At 35.8% G+C, this 17,430-nt stretch overlaps 2 protein-coding genes across 5 annotated transcripts in view; one reads left to right on the forward strand and one right to left on the reverse strand.

Annotated features, from left to right (window-relative positions):
- Positions 1-15,536, forward strand: part of LOC107666524 (transcription elongation factor A protein 2-like) — a 28,774-nt gene extending 13,238 nt beyond the window's left edge. Inside the window, exon 11 of the transcript XR_001631677.1 lies at positions 15,510-15,536. The gene's annotated coding sequence lies outside the window, so the exon portion shown is untranslated. The remainder of the gene's footprint in view (positions 1-15,509) is intronic.
- Positions 8,578-17,430, reverse strand: part of LOC107666537 (regulator of G-protein signaling 17-like) — a 35,479-nt gene continuing 26,626 nt past the window's right edge. For 3 of the 4 annotated variants that reach the window (XM_016457930.1, XM_016457943.1, XM_016457952.1), the window contains 3 exons: positions 12,463-12,546; positions 12,061-12,295; positions 8,578-8,910 (listed from right to left, as the gene is read on the reverse strand). In XM_016457930.1, coding sequence (XP_016313416.1) covers positions 8,722-8,910; positions 12,061-12,295; positions 12,463-12,546 — 508 coding nt within the window. In that variant the 3' untranslated portion in view covers positions 8,578-8,721. The remainder of the gene's footprint in view (positions 8,911-12,060; positions 12,296-12,462; positions 12,547-17,430) is intronic. The other variant, XM_016457936.1, reaches the window with a different exon arrangement.

A 17,430-nucleotide genomic window follows, 5' to 3' on the forward strand; every position in this document is an offset into this window, starting at 1 on the left:
GAGTGAAAAATTTAAGGGGGTCTGAATACTTTCCGTACCCACTGTATATATATATATATATATATATATATCACTTTTTTCACTTCAGCAATATCTGCCTGCCAAGTTTCTTCTTTAAAAAGAAGAGATCAAACTTAAGTCTGTGCTCTAAAGCATTCAAGATTTACAACGGTTTAAGTTGGAAATGTCATTTTCAGGTCTATGGTCAAAAAGTGGTTAAAAAGTAAAAAAAAAAGGACTTTAACAACTGCATAAAAATCCCATAAAAATTATTTAAAAAATGTTCAATAAAAACCTTATCAAACTATAAAATACAGTACATTCATAAAAAAAATGGACTACATGATTGGAGAAGTCACGATAACGTCTACATGCATGTGTAAAATATATGGAGTTAATTTTAATTTCATGCCTATTTTAAGTACACAGATTGTTATGCTGTCATACAGTGAGAGCAAGTTTCTCATGTCTTTGTCTATTAAGGGTCTGTTAGTGTTCTTCATCATGTAACTCATGTGTTTTATTGAGAAAAGCTAATCATCTCTGTCCAGATGACGAGTCTCAGCTCTTGTCAGCGCAACCATCTACTACCAGATTCTTGTTAGAATGGCAGCGTGAACTGAAGTTCGACTCCAGGAATGTTTGTGGAACTTGAAGGGGGAGGGAAAAATGTCTCTCTGTATTGGTATTTCCGTCTCACATTTTTAGCCATTTGTTTTTTCCTTCATACATTCAAACTTTATGCAACACAGATGTTTGAACAGTGCTGATACATGCATAAAGCTTTTGTACTGTACACTGTTGGTGGTTTGAGTCAGCGGTCACCTCGGCAGAAGCAGAGAGCCGCCTGACTGCTGCCTGTGATTGTTTTGGCAATATGACAATATTTCCATACGTTCTCAGAGATGGCAACAAGAACGATAAAGCCAGAGAAAATCCCTGAGCATTTTAGGATTCTTACACTGGGTTAGATACTGTATGTGGTTACGGTTAGTCCTGCTGTTGAAAGGATCAAGTCAACACTATAATAATGAGAATTATCATAGGAAACCTCAGTAGCCCAATCTGAAAAAGGCATGTATAGCTACTGATATTAAGAAGCCAACGTGAGAAAAGACGATTCCTATTTCCATCATCTAGAGCTCTTAATTCTAAACAAAAAGTGCACAAATGCTGCTTGCATCCTAGTCAACTTCCTTAAAGTAAAACCAGATGTGCAGAGAGGGGTCAACTTAAGTGTAAATGCTATTTAGAGGGACACAGATCATATTACCGTCCCATGGGCTTTTCACATTTCAAATAAAGCCTGTGTGATTGTGCACCCTGGGTTAATGTCATTTTAAGTTTATTAAGTTTATTCTATATCACACAATGCTTCATTCTGGGTTAGTGATTATATCCTAACATAGGTTACAATGGGGCTAAAGGCACACCTTTAGGAAAATGTACGTTTCACTGCACACGTAATGTATGATTGCAGGAAAAAACCTTCAGTTCAGCAAAGTAAATATACTGTCATGAAAATAAGTTAAATTTAAAAATACAGAAAATTAAAAAAAAAAAAAAAAAAGATTCTGAAAGCTTTTAAGTAGATCTAAATAATTGTAATGGCTTTACAGAAGTAACAACAAATATATTCTATTATGATGTGATTAATATCATATTTTTAAATACAATGGTTTCATTATAAATATGGTGATAATCTAAGTTTAATTAATACCCAACTTAATAAATCATATTAATCATATCTGAATCTAATCATATCATGTCAACTTATGGAAACGTCAGCCAGCTATTTATTATCATGTCAATGATTGTGCCTTTAGCCTCAACAGCAGAGGCGCTTTTTACCCCAAATACCATACTTTTACATATTCTTCAGTGATTGAAAAACAGTAATTAACTTCAGTAATTAACTTGAACGAAACTGAAAATCATTAACAAGACCTTGGTCTCAAAATATATTCAGTAAATTGTATCAGTTCAATTAAAGATAGATAGATAGATAGATAGATAGTTTTATAACTAATCAGTAATAATTTTAATAATAACTTTTAGGAAGAATGTTTCAAAAGAAAACATTACCATTTAACGAGGCATTTAACAAGTCATTGGTTGTCCATTGATTAAAAAAATATAAATAAAATAAATTAGTTTGTCCACAGTCTTTGAAACAACAAACTACCACAGGTCGCAGTACCAGTAGACACCATGATGACAAATGTTTGTTTGAGGGGCTTAAGAGATACAATGAACTCTACACAAATAAAAATAAATTTTTATCGCTCATAAGTAACTTAAAATAAATCTTTCTACAAACTATCAAATGTAGTAGACTTTCAAAGGCTATGTGTTCAGCTGAACGCATACATGAATACCGAGTCCGAATATGTCTGCTTCTATACTATCTAGAATGTGAAAAACACAAAAAAGTAGTAAGCCCATGTCCAAATTCTTAGTATTTGAAAAACAGTAGGGCGAAAAGTACTGGGTAATAGGTCATCTACTACTTCTGCTGAGATTCTGGAGTGTGCACTCAATGGACACTTTACTATCTATCCAATGAGGCCATGATTGTTGATCGCTTAAAAAAAAAAAAAAAAAGATTCTGAAAGCTTTTAAGTAGATCTAAATAATTGTAATGGCTTTACAGAAGTAACAACAAATATATTCTATTATGATGTGATTAATATCATATTTTTAAATACAATGGTTTCATTATAAATATGGTGATAATCTAAGTTTAATTAATACCCAACTTAATAAATCATATTAATCATATCTGAATCTAATCATATCATGTCAACTTATGGAAACGTCAGCCAGCTATTTATTATCATGTCAATGATTGTGCCTTTAGCCTCAACAGCAGAGGCGCTTTTTACCCCAAATACCATACTTTTACATATTCTTCAGTGATTGAAAAACAGTAATTAACTTCAGTAATTAACTTGAACGAAACTGAAAATCATTAACAAGACCTTGGTCTCAAAATATATTCAGTAAATTGTATCAGTTCAATTAAAGATAGATAGATAGATAGATAGATAGTTTTATAACTAATCAGTAATAATTTTAATAATAACTTTTAGGAAGAATGTTTCAAAAGAAAACATTACCATTTAACGAGGCATTTAACAAGTCATTGGTTGTCCATTGATTAAAAAAATATAAATAAAATAAATTAGTTTGTCCACAGTCTTTGAAACAACAAACTACCACAGGTCGCAGTACCAGTAGACACCATGATGACAAATGTTTGTTTGAGGGGCTTAAGAGATACAATGAACTCTACACAAATAAAAATAAATTTTTATCGCTCATAAGTAACTTAAAATAAATCTTTCTACAAACTATCAAATGTAGTAGACTTTCAAAGGCTATGTGTTCAGCTGAACGCATACATGAATACCGAGTCCGAATATGTCTGCTTCTATACTATCTAGAATGTGAAAAACACAAAAAAGTAGTAAGCCCATGTCCAAATTCTTAGTATTTGAAAAACAGTAGGGCGAAAAGTACTGGGTAATAGGTCATCTACTACTTCTGCTGAGATTCTGGAGTGTGCACTCAATGGACACTTTACTATCTATCCAATGAGGCCATGATTGTTGATCGCTGACTGACTGGCAGTAAAGCAACAACTGGCGCTAGTACGTCATGTGACAGTAACAACGTGATGATGTAGTACGTCAGGATTTTATTACTACCCATATTCATATTATATAGAACATACTTTTTTAATGGTTGAAAGTAAAGTTTCAAACCAAATGTAGTACTAGACAGTATGTAAATTCGGACACAGTGTAAGCATTCGCATCAAAACCGAATTGTACTTTGAGCTTTAAGGTATTACGGGTTGAGTAGAGTGTGAAAAGCCCTTTTGGGGGCCACAGTCACAGTAAATCTCTTGGCAAGCTGTAAATGAATAATAACACAAACATCTTTATTATTATCATTATAGTCATATCTTCTCTTTAAAAAAAAAACCAAACATTCAAAATAATCTGCAACCAAGTCAAAGGTTATGGAATATTACAGACGAGTTCTTGATGAAATCATCTCCGGCATTGAGCTGGCCTGGGTTAAAAGGGACCTTAAGCCCCAACCACAACCTGAAGAGGGCGTCCTGCTATGGCACCCAAGGGCGAGGGGAGGTTACACAGTAATGGTCACAGACTTTGGGGAAACAAAGAAAAAATTGGTCCAGAAAACCATAAACATACTCTTTAAAACATAACTTGATTTATTTTTATACAAAATATAATGCTAATGTCAATAAATAAGTGTCCATAGAAGTCCATGAGTCAGGGACCGATCTCACTGCTGTATGTCATGGCACTGCAAATCTCGTGAGAATACAAGACAAAAAGAGAAAATCTCACAGAGCGACCGGTGAGAATGTAAGAAAGAGTGAGGGAAGGCGGATGAGATGGCAAAACCTTGAGGCTGGAGCATGTGAAGTGAGCGCTTGACACACTGAAACCAAAACGTATTGTAACAGAGCAGTGTGAGCATTTGGTGATGCCGTAACGCAGATGATGGAAACACATCGGTTATTGACAGACTCACTCAGCTCACAAACTCACAAAGCTCCTTAGTTTGAGACTGTTAGAAGGCTAGATTAATTTTGGCACCTTAAAGAAATTGATGTAAACATAAGCAGCTCTAGGTCACAGTCCCCGTCTCCAATCAAATACAAGTTTGTGAAAGTCTGTCTATTTTGTGCAGCTGTTGAAAGAGGATGAGGACAATTGCTAGTAAGTGATGCAACAAAGTCAAACACTCCTATTACCATTATCGAAGCTGGCTGCACTGCAAGCATGTGTTGAGATGCATGATATATTGGTACCATATTGGTTCTCAGTCAATATTAAAGAATGTATATTTAATTGTGCTGCTTATTTCACATAATTTTACATAATATACACAAAAAATGTAAGGCCTAAATTTAAGATGTACTGTATGTATTTGAATTGCATATAAAGTTTTCATCCATTTGGATCACAGTTTTAACAAACTAATAAACTTAATGTGATGCATATTTGTCAGTCATACATAAATGAAACAGGTAAGAAATAGGTAAGATTTCTGTAAAAGGTTTTTTTTTTTTTCATCAGTAAATCCAATTTGTTTCAACATTTTAACTAACTGAATTTTGCTTGTTCCACATCTAGCCATATTTTAACCACCTTTCTACTTTAACTGAATACATTTCATTATTTTCACAATGAACAGATTAATTCTGATTCTAAGCGGTTTTAATAAATGATTTTGTAAATATGATTATTACAAAAAATTTAATTGGTACAAGTAGTTAATACTAAACTATGGCTTGATTATTTGTTGTACTTTTTAAATGTATTTATTCACTTACTGTTTATTTATTCATTTATTTTTTAAGTGCAGAAATCTTACCCGTTTCATTTATGTATGACTGGCAAATACGCATCACATTAAGACTAATAATCTACGTTTTAATTGTCATCCAAATGAATATTGAATATGCAATTAAAAAAAATCTTAAGTTTAAGCCTAAATATTTTTGTGTAGACTACCTTTACCATCACCTAATACTCACTTAAATTTGATCTTTAAAAATACTAATAATCTGTAATAATAATGAACTAATAATTAAACTACATTATAATGCTGTAATGCCTAAATTCAATTGGACTGATTTTAGTGTTTTAACAGCTTATCGGTTTCGGGCCGGAATTTTAATATCAGTGCATCCCTATATATTTCGCTAACTTGAAGCATAAATCTTAAATTTGCAAATAATTACACATGTAAATGTTTAAAATGTTTAAATGCATTTTTAAAAGTAAAAAAATTATAACATTCAAATTGAAATTAAATGTTAATATTAGTTTAATAAATGGCAAATCCAGTTTACCTTATTTTCATTTTGCAGCATTGACGCTGATTATAATAGGAAAGTTTAAATCTGTTGCATCACACTGGTTGCAAAGTGTTCACACTGACAGCGATTTTCAAAGCAAACTGAAGTTACTTTCAATGTGAGTTGACAATTTGAGGCAACGTGAGCGACAGCTGAGCCGAGTTCGACATGTATGAACTGCGACAGTGGAGCTCATGTGATCTGCTGATACAGTACAGTACAGTGTCCTCTTAATCGCTTTCATTGGGAATGCAAAGTGCACGGTAAATGTTGAGAGGTCCACCAGCAAGCTTCCCTCTTTGAGTGTCTTAAGAGCGGGACGGTGCGTAACTGTGCGTATCCCTGTGTAATCGAGTGTTTACTGTCAAAGGCCGCAATGACATTGACATTGACATCTCTCTCCCATTGTCTTAAGAAAGTTCACTGAACTTTTATCACACACACACACACACATCTGGCTTAAGTTAGATTGGTCACATCATGTCGGACAATAAGAGCAATACTAAATATATGTTCATGTACATATATAACCATATACACAACTATTTTACACATATTCCAAAATGTACATCTTCATGCACAATTGATTAAAAAAAACAAAAGGCATCAGTTTTTTTTTTTGGACTACAGTACATGAAGTTCCTCTAAATTGCCACGTGACTCTCAAAATCTCACTTTCAGAGTCCTTAATTCTTTATACATTTATTTACTGTACATATAAATATTTACAAAGAACCAAATCCAGGAAGTACCATGCGGATATGGATGATTTACCCCATTTCAATGTGAAATGACACATCTGATATTAAGGTTTTTTGCTCAAACTAAAAGAACTGCTTAAGGAAGGAGAACGTTTAGGGAAAAAATGAACACCTGTTTTTCAGATCAGCACTGATATAAAAAGCCTAACTCTATAATAAAATTGCTCTATTATTGTGGACTCACTCGCACAGTACTGGTTGGTTTCGGATTCACATTATGAAATGTATAAAATATTTCATGATACATAAGTTTCGAGCGGTAGCGCAGCTCACAGTGTTAACATCAGTCCAGCCGGCTCGTACTACGTTCTAAATATCGAGCAAGTTCAGATGCTGTTGAAGGCAGCTGTAAAGAAAATGAGTTTCAGGCGTAACACTGAGCATTAAATGTGTATAAATGAAGCGTGCTGGACCAGTGAAATCTTGAAATGGATTTTACAGCAGCTCATGGCTTTTTTAAAGTTTGCTGTACAATACTATAAAACCTGTGCAATGCTTTTCTTATTCGCTAATGCTGACAAATAATTTAAGAGATATTCTCTTTAAAACATGTACGTTGTGTGATAAACTGACAGAAAAAAAAACATTGTGATGACATGAAAGAGTTAAGAGTTAAATTCAAATATATTGTTATCTGCTATTATTGCTGTAACATTTATTACAACAATAAATTAAATTACTGCAATTTTGCCATGATTTTAGATAGTTTTAGAGGCGGATTTATGTTTTTACATTTACAAAGACAAAATATTTTCTGTGGAATAATGTGCACTGACCAATAAAGCTAATTTTGATTTCATGTCGACTAAGATCATCTGCTTTTGCCTAAAGAAAAAGGCTGGAACACTGAGAAACAGCTTGCAAAACTGCAGTACCTGTCTACAGGAGGCGCCAGAGAGACTTGTGATTTTCACACCATTCACCCTCAGAAACATTCACTCACTCAAACACAGGCTCACACAGTTAGGCCAGAGAGAGATACAGCGCAATTGAGCACTCAGGACTAACAGCTTGCTCGGTATGTCGCATATGTTCCAGATTTTCTTCAATATATGTACAGGAAAAACAAATCAGGTCACAGTTTAACAAATTAAAAAATAAATAACATTAAAAATACTAATTTTAAAATGTGAGTGACCAGTCTAATTAAGACCATGTCATTCTCTCATCTCTTGTATGTTTGTTTCATTTAATATCTCTAAAATTGGCGGTCCTCCTCTTTTTTCTCCTATGTTACCAATATTGTTGTTTGAAATTAACAGGCCCACATGAAATCTGTACACGCAGAAATCTCAAACAGAATAGTTATGCCATCTTTTACAAAATTCTACGTCCCCTTGCCTTAGTTTATTAAATTATTTTGGCTAATTTGATAATGCTTTCAACTACCAGTATGAGTTTAGTACTCTCATTTTACCATATTTAAATCCATTCCACAGATTTTCCCTCAAATTCAGTGCAGAAAATCTGGAAAATTCCATCTGGGCCTGGAAATTCATTTGCATTCTAAATAATGTGTAAATATTGTTGTACCTATTTGTTTAGCACCTTGAAAAAGTGCCATTCCTCTCTTTACGATGCAGCCAATCACCTCTCGACCCCTCGCCTCACAGAGCCAACCAGAGCACAGAGACAGAGGACAGGTCAGGGGTCAGGGGGGAGGAGCAGATTGGTCAGGCCACTCCAGTGTATGTTACTGCAGAGGCCCTCTCAACTCTCTTCAACTAGAGACGTCAGGAGATAAAAGTAGCATGTTTGCGTGGGAAAAAAAAAGAAAAAATGGCTGTGAAAATCAGTAGTTAATGCTGCTGCTGTCACATACACTTGGAATGATGGTATGGGGGAAAAAAAGAAGATTTGAAGACTGAAAACTGCATTTTCAACCCTGTGTCTTCCAGTTTCAGGAGAAACAAGAAAAGAAGGTAATCCAACCGTGACAACACAAAAAAAGGAGTACTTTCTCCTCGAGTGGTTGTGCAATGGAGAGAGATGGAGAGAAATAGGGAGACATTGGGTGGAGAGAGTGAGAGAAAGAAAGAGGAGGGAGTCGGGGGTCTATGACTCCGATGAGGAGCGTGACCCCCCCAGCACCAGTGATCTGTAGACGGAGGAGTTGAGGAATCGTGGGTAGGAGTCTCTGTGCATGAGGGTGTAGATCTGCAGCTGTGCGTCCTCAAATATGTGAGGGGTGGGATCCTGCATCCTCCTGTTGATCACTTCCCTAACACGAGAGTCCAGACTCACCTTAAGGACAGAAACAGAGCATTGTGAATTAGGATAATATTCAAATAAAATGCTTATAAAGGATAGTTTTATAGTCATTTTATGATAATACTCAAGGTTAGGATGGTCAAAATTTTGAATTTGGGTTAATGTCTTTTTAAAGCCTGGGTTAACAGACTTTTGAAAGGGGCTTTTAATTCTGAGTTATAAAGGTCTGCTTCGAATTCCATATGCTAGAGTACGGTTAACCAATCAGAAACTGAACCACGCTTGCCTTCATTAAATATTAATGCACTTTGTACAGTTGCAGAAACATTTCCAAGCTGTTTAGTTTCAGCAGCTCAGGAAAACATTAAAAATGTTGAACAGTGACATCAAGCCCTTCTATCACCCTTTTTGACCAACACATTTCAATGACTTTTCCTTTCATTCAATATCATTTATTATATTCAAATAAATGCTGTTCTTTCTATTCATAAAAGTACCCTAAAATGTATCACAGTTTCCACAAAAATATGATGCAATATATAACCTAACAGCAACATTGATGATAATAAGAAATGTTTTTTGAGCAGCAAATCAGCATATTAGAATGATTTCTGAAGATCATGTGACACTGAAGACTGGGGTAATGATGCTGAAAATTCAGCTTTGCATCACAGGAATAAATTACATTTTAAAATAGATTAAAATAGAAAACAGTTATTTGAAAGTGTAATAATATTTCACAGTATTACTGTTTCAATGTATTTTCAATCAATTAAATGCAGCCTTGCTGAGCATTTATACTTGGAGAGTACAATCTCTTAAAAAAAATAAAAAATAAATAAATAAATAAATAAAATAAAAATAAATAAAAAGTACTAATCCCAATTTTGAACGGCAGTGTACCTCAAAAAATCTTAGATATGTTTTCAAGTTTCAGTCCCATGAATCTCTTAAACTTTATGAAACCTGTGCACCATGGGCCACGGCTATTACTACACTGACCTCTCTAGTTTACTTTCTTTCATGACTCTATATAAGGATTCCTTGCATTCTCATACCAGACACTCAAAAGTGTACAAGCACTGGAATTAGGAGCTCAGGTCAACACAAAGCTTCCATCTGAGCTCACTCACTCCCACTCTATTTATATAACCGCTTTACAGTAGAGTCCAGCAGCTATAAATTAATTTATAGCTTCCTTTGCTCAACCTTTGCTCCTTAATTTACTTTTAGAAAGTATGTTTTCCTCAGCTGCCTTTTGAAAGTTGTGGAGTTTGAAGGTGTGAGTTCTGGCTCCGAGGATGAAAAAGCCAAGAGGCACATTCAGCATGTCAGCACAATGAATTAAACAGCATACCAGCAGCACGTGCGCACTGAGAACGCAACGATACTGTGTACAATACATGCACACCCTGCTGTCTCACATCGACAGGAGACAAAACATGAACAGATCATAATAGAAAGCAGAATCAACCGTCACATATGGTGCTAGATGCCTGTATCTCAGGAAATTAGCCTTATAAAACAATAAGCTTCAATCATACATCTGGCAGAATTCCTTCACGCCTCGTTTCTTTGTCACACACTAAGTCTTAAACGTTTACTCTCTTAACATTTAGTGGTGTGAAGTTCATACCAAGCATCAAATTAGTTTTGTTTTTTAAGAAGGCCCCAGTCGTTTCTCATTGGTCAGAATGCAGCCAATCACAGACCTGCACATAGCCTGAAATCTGCATTCCACAAAGGAGAAAAAAGACAGAGGTGATAAAGAACAGCTACCAATCTTTCCACTGCAGTTACAACTGGACTTTTTATGGATATTATATTATGTGCCTTTCTTAGAATAGATTTACATACATGCATGCATGCATGCATGCATGCATGAAACCTCCTCCTCTCCAGCAGGGAAAGAATACAGATATCTGTCTGTATTAAACCTAGTGATTCTCAACCTGTTTAACTTGAAGCCCCCCACCCCCACACTGGTAAACACAATAATTGAAGGCCCGAATCACACGATCAGAAAAACTGTGTAAATACTGTGCCTGAAGAGGTAAAACAGCCTGTCACTGAGGCAGTACCATTAAAGGGACCTTATCTGCCCCTAAAAATGCATTTCAGTACCTTAGAGTAGTAATATGTACCTTTAACGTACTACTATGAACATTTCAGGGGTAAATAAGGTACATGTCATTTTAAGGGTGCTTCTCCAGTAAGATGATGTTGTACCCATAAAAGTATAATTTTTGAACATTTTTACTGAGATCCTGTAGGAGAAAATGTGTCTTCTAGTATTTATGCTGTAATTAGGACAAAGCTGCTTGTTTTCATTTTAACACAAAAATGTATGTATATATTTAATAACCACAATACATTTGACTTTAATTTGATTCCAGATGTTTTAAGAACCGAATGCTCTTCAATAAAAACATTTTTTTGAGAGGGAAAAATTTAAATGAATTTAATTTCATTCTTTTGTTTTTCATTTTGTGGTCCCTTTTGACGTTTGCTAAGGCCCCCCCTGGTTGAAAACCACTACTTTACACAAATTGCTCAGAGACAGGGGAAAAATGGACTTCGTCACAGACAACAGCACTTCAGACAAGTCTTCAACTCTCAAATCTGTTGTCAAGTCAGTTACTTTTAGACCAACCCTAAACCAAACCAACAGAAAAAAAAACAATTTGCTTTATTTATGAATGCATTCTCAAAATAAGTACATCCCTGGATGCCTCTCCAGTCCACACAAAGACATTTACATTTACTATTTCTTTTTTGTGCTACAACCTGGCCTGATAACACAAGTACATCAGCAGCATATCTGTTTCATGTAAGTTTTGTAATTTTCATTGTCATGTGTGATGTGCAGACTTCACTCATCTGCCAAACAGTGTTACACATCCCATGTTGCATGTCAGGTGACATTTAGTGGCTGTTTTTTGACATCTGTGATTTAGATTGTACAGTATGTGAACCTGCTTTTTTATCAAAAGTACATAAATAAGAGGCTTAACAGAACACAGTATTTTCAGATGACGCACTCGCTCACAGATGTGATTATAGGATAAAACTTTGATTATAAAGACAGCAAAGAAGTTTACACTGAACCATTCTGCTACTTCACACTGTCATTATGTGTGTGTTGATTAGGGTGTGTGTGTGTGTTTGTGGCTGTGTATGTACCTCTTTGGACGAGAGGATGGAGATGTAGTCTTCGTAGATCAAACGAGTCTTCTCCTCGATGGCACTCTTGTTGATCTCCTTCTTCAGGTCCTCGCAGGCCAGCCAGAAGAGCATGTTCTCCTCACTGTACTCTGTCCGCAGGAACTCACGGAACTTGTTCCGCCCTGCTGGGTTCTTCATCAGCTTATCGAAAGACTGCGCCCACTGTTTTATCTCCTCTATCGTCGGTTTGGGGCTGAGAGAGAGAGAGAGAGAGAGAGAGCGAGAGAGAGAGAGAGAGAGACATTAGGTACATTCACATTCCTAACAAACATAATAGTCCATGATGACTTGGTTGAGAGAAACAGCTCAACTCTCATGATGAAAACAGTATCTGGTGTATGTGTGTGTGTGTGTTCTCACCAAGGTTCACATAGAAAGGGCTCCAGCTTTGTCTCCTGGGCTTTCCTCCGCTCGCGCTTGTCATCTTCACTCCTAACAGTGAGACTAGAAGGTGGTAAAATGGCATTGAGAAATAACAGCAGTGCCTGAACAAAACAAAACAAAACAATCTAGACACACACAACACTCTCACATACAATATGCAAGGCGTTTCAACTTCATGTTCAGGTGAATTCATGAGATTTTTTTTTTTGCTCTTTCATTACTCAAGAAACTTAATTGAGTTTCTAATTTAATTATGAACTCATAAGTTTCTCTAGTCCCACCATATGGCTTTGAACCGGTTCATAAGAGTCAATTTTTTTGTGAATTGGTTTGACTACACTAGTCATACAAAATGGTTTGAATCACTAAAAAGAACTGGTTATTAAGAGTTATTTGTTCAGGACTTGGATGGACTACTTTGCTGATTTTTTATCTGAGCTAGTGCTGGCTGCAGATAAAGTCTTAATTGTTGGTGATTTTAATATCCATGTAGATAATGAAAAAGATGCATTAGGATCAGCATTTATAGACACTCTAAACTCTATTGGGGTTAGACAACACGTGTCAGGACCTACTCATTGTCATAATCATACTTTAGATTTAATACCATCACATGGAATTGATGTTAATGGCGTTGAAATTCTGCAGCAGAGTGATGATATCTCGGATCATTATCTAGTCTCGTGTATACTCCATATAGCTAAAGCTGCAAATTCAACTCCTTGTTACAAATATGGTAGAACCATCACTTCTACAACAAAAGACTGCTTTGTAAATAATCTTTCAGATTGGTCTCAATATCTTAGCATATCCAGTAGCTCAGAAAAACTTGATGGTGTAACAAACTATTGACTCTCCATGCATGCAACTATAGACAAGGTCGGTCCTTTATGCTTAAAGAAGTTCAAGGAAAACAGTCTGACACCGTGGTATAATAAGCACTCTCGCGCCCTAAAGAGAGCAGCCCAGAAAATGGAGCACAGCTGGAAGAAAACAAAACTAGAAGCATTTTGTATTGCATGGAGGGAAAGTACTTCTACTTACAGAAAAGCTCTAAAAACGGCTAGATCTGCTTACTTTTAGTCTCTTTTAGAAGAAAACAAAACAACCCCATGTATTTATTCAATACAGTGGCTAAATTAACAAAAAATAAAGCATCAGCAGGCGCAGACATTTCCCATCAGCATAGCAGTAATGACTTTATGGACTTCTTTACTTCCAAGATTGATACAATTAGAGATAAAATTATAACCATGCAGCTGTCAGGACAGGAAGAATTATATAACCAAGATCGATACTATTAGAGATAAAATTATAACCATGCAGCCGTAAGCTAGTATTGTATCAGACAGTGCACTATAGATTCCCTGAGGAACAATTCCACTCATTCTCTGCTATAGGACAGGAAGAATTGTGTAAACTCGTTAAATCATCTAAACCAACAACATGTTAGATCCTATACCATCTAAGATACTAAAAGAGGTGCTTCCAGAAGTCATAGTTTCTATTCTGAATATCATTAATTCATCGTCATTAGGATATGTCCCAAAAACCTTCAAACTGGCTGTTATTAAGCCTCTCATTAAAAAATAAATAAACAAAACTTAATCCTGGAGAATTAGTTAATTACAGACCGATCTCAAATCTCCCTTTTCTGTCAAAGATACTAGAAATGGTAATCTCCTCACAGCTATGTTCTTTCTTAGAGAATGGTATCTGTGAAGATTTCCAGTCAGGATTTAGACTGTATCATAGTAGAGAGACTGCTCTCATCAGAGTTAAAAATGACCTATTCTTATCATCCGATCATGGTTGCATTTCTTTTATTAGTGCTACTGGATCTTAGCACTGCATTTGACATTATCGACCACAACATTCTTTTGAATACACTAGAAAATTACATTGGCATTGGTGGAATTGCATTGGCATGGTTCAAATAATATTTATCTGACTGTCATCAATTTGTAGCAGTGAATGAAGAAGTATATCGTTCACAAGTGCAGTATGGAGTGCCACAAGACTCAGTACTAGGACCATTGCTTTTCATGCTTTACATGCTATACATGCTACCCTTGGGAGATACCATCAGGAAACATAGTGTTAGCTTTCACCGTTATGGTGAAGATACTCAGCTCTATACTTCTTCACTGCTCTACGAAACATACCAATTCACAAAATTGACAGAATGCATAGCTGATATAAAAAACTGGATGACTAGTAATTTCCTACTGCTAAATTCGGAGAAAAAAAAACAAACAAAAAAAACAGAGGTGTTAATTATCGGACCAAAATCCTCTGCATGTAATAATCTAGAACACTGCCTAACACTTGATGGCTGTGCTGTCATCATTTAGGACCCTAGGTGTGCTATTTGATAGCAACCTTTCCTATGAAAGTCATGTTTCTAGCATTTGTAAAACAACATTTTTCCATCTTAAAAATATATCTAAATTATAACCTGTGATCTCAATATCAAATGCAGAAATGTTAATTCATGCGTTCATGACCTCAAGGTTAGATTTGTCAGGATTATGGATTGGTTTTGTTGTGTTTTCCCTCCCCATGTGTTCCATGTCCCAGTTAATTGACTGATTCCATGCACCTGTGTTCCCCTGACTGCCCTGTGTTTAAAAGTCCCAGTCTTTTGTTTTTGTCAGGTCTTGAATGTCTTCCTTGTGTTCTGTGTCTCCTGTTGGATTATTAAAGACTCTCGTTTTTGTGAAATCTCCATGTCTCCTCGTTCCCTTGCTCCAGCGTACTGTGACAAGATTATTGTAATGCTAGAACCAGGAAGCATGACTATATTAGCCCTGCTCTGTCAACACTGCACTGGCTCCTTATTAAATATAGTATACATTTTAAAATCTTCCTAATTACTTATAAAGCCCTGAATGGTTTATCTCCTCAGTACTTGAGCGAGCTCTTATTGCATTATAGTTGTTCACGTCCGCTGCAATCTCAAAACTCTCGCCATTTGATAATATCTAGAACCTAATATTTGTCTGTTTTATTCTTATTTCAAGGTCACCGTAGCCACACAGATCTAGTCCGTATCCAGATCAGATGGTCACTGCAGTCACCAGGATCCAGCCCGTATCCAGTCCAGATGGTGGATCAGCACCTAGAGACGACCTCTACAGCCTTGAATGTCAGCGGAGACCATGTCAACTAGATGAGTCCCAGAGACAGATCCCCTGTGAAGACCTTGTCGGCCATCAGCACAAGACCATGAGAACCAGACGAGTCCTCTGCTCAATCTGATGTGTGTTGCAGCCTGGAATTAAACCACACCATGCTAGTTTCATCTGGCCAGAGGAGAATTGGCCCCCCGACTGAGCCTGGTTTCTCTCAAAGTGTTTTTCTCCATTTCTGTCACTGATGGAGTTTTGGTTCCTTGCCACTGTTGCTTTTGGCTTGCTTAGTTGGGGAACAATTTCTGGCAACATTGTTGACTGCACAGTCACTATTGGAAGAGAACTGAACTTAGCTGGACGATGACATCAATGAATAAACAATTAATTGACTTTAACTGATAAACGGATGGTTTTCTATTGTCCTCTTGCATTATCAGCACACATTTTTCCTGTTTAACACTGTAAAGCTACTTTGACACAATCTGTATTGTATAAAGTGCTATATAAATAAAGGTGACTAGACTTGACTTAAAACAACTGGTTCATAAGAGTCAATTGTTTGGGAATCAGTTGGACAATGCTGGTCATGCTGTATGGTTTTCATTCACTAGAAATAACCAGTTTATAAAAGTCACTAATTTGGTAACTGTATGGACTACACTAGTTGCACTGCATGGCTCTGAATCACTAAAAAGAACCTGTTCATAATTTGTTCACGAATCTGTTGGACCATACTTGGTTTAAAATCACTAAAAACAATTGGATCATAAGAGTCATTCAGCTGGTAATTGGTTGAACTATACTGGTCATGCTGTATAGTTTTGAATCACTAAAAAGAACCGGCTCATAAGAGTCACACATTCAAGAAATTGTTGGACTACACTAATCACACTAAACGATTTTGAATCACTAAAAAGAACTGGTTCATATAAGTTATTCATTCGGGAATCGTTTGGACCACACTGATTGAAAATCTTTGAATCACTAAAAAGAACTAGTTACTGAAATATCTACAGAATGAGCTACATTAATGAAGCTCTGTCATTAAGAGGACATCAGAGTTTGGATCTCAGTGGTCACTGTAAATAGCTATGTGCAGCAGGTGTGTTTGAAGAATGAGTGTGAGTGGATAAGTGTGTGAAAGATGTGTGGGTGTGAATATGGCTCCTATTTCCTCCAGGGCTTCTGGTGAAACGAGAGCAATCTTAACCACATTTACTCTCCTGACTCATAGTACACTTGAATTTCACTCATCCAGAGAAGCACACACACTTACACAGCAATTAACGTGTGTATGTTCACAGAAGCATGTATTCACCTGTACTCATAAACACATACCATATTTCATACTGAAAAACATCACATTTCATTCACACACATATAAAAATAACTGAGTGTTGTGTTGAGGGATCTTGATATGACAGTAGGAGGGAGAGCTTCATAACTTATTCAACTTAATGTGGCATATTTGCAAGTGAAACTGAATATTCAGCCAGAAATAACACAGGATTGAATTTATCCTCAGGGATTTTATTGTATTGTAAAAGTAGGCTATGGTATTATTGGTTAATGATATTTTTAGGTATTACAGTTTGATGAAAAACTATGAAAACAAACATTTTATTTCTTTAGGATAACGTGCAATGACGAATTGTGCACAATAAAACAAGGAACATGTTTTAAGAAAGTAAACAGGGTCTATTTTTAGTTATTGTTGACTAAATAGAAATCAAACACACACACACACACACACACACACACACATATACATATACATATACACATATATATATATATATATATATATATA

This window comes from Sinocyclocheilus anshuiensis, unplaced genomic scaffold (genome assembly GCF_001515605.1).
Source record: "Sinocyclocheilus anshuiensis isolate Anshui unplaced genomic scaffold, SAMN03320099.WGS_v1.1 scaffold201, whole genome shotgun sequence".
Classification (NCBI taxonomy): Eukaryota; Metazoa; Chordata; class Actinopteri; order Cypriniformes; family Cyprinidae; genus Sinocyclocheilus; species Sinocyclocheilus anshuiensis.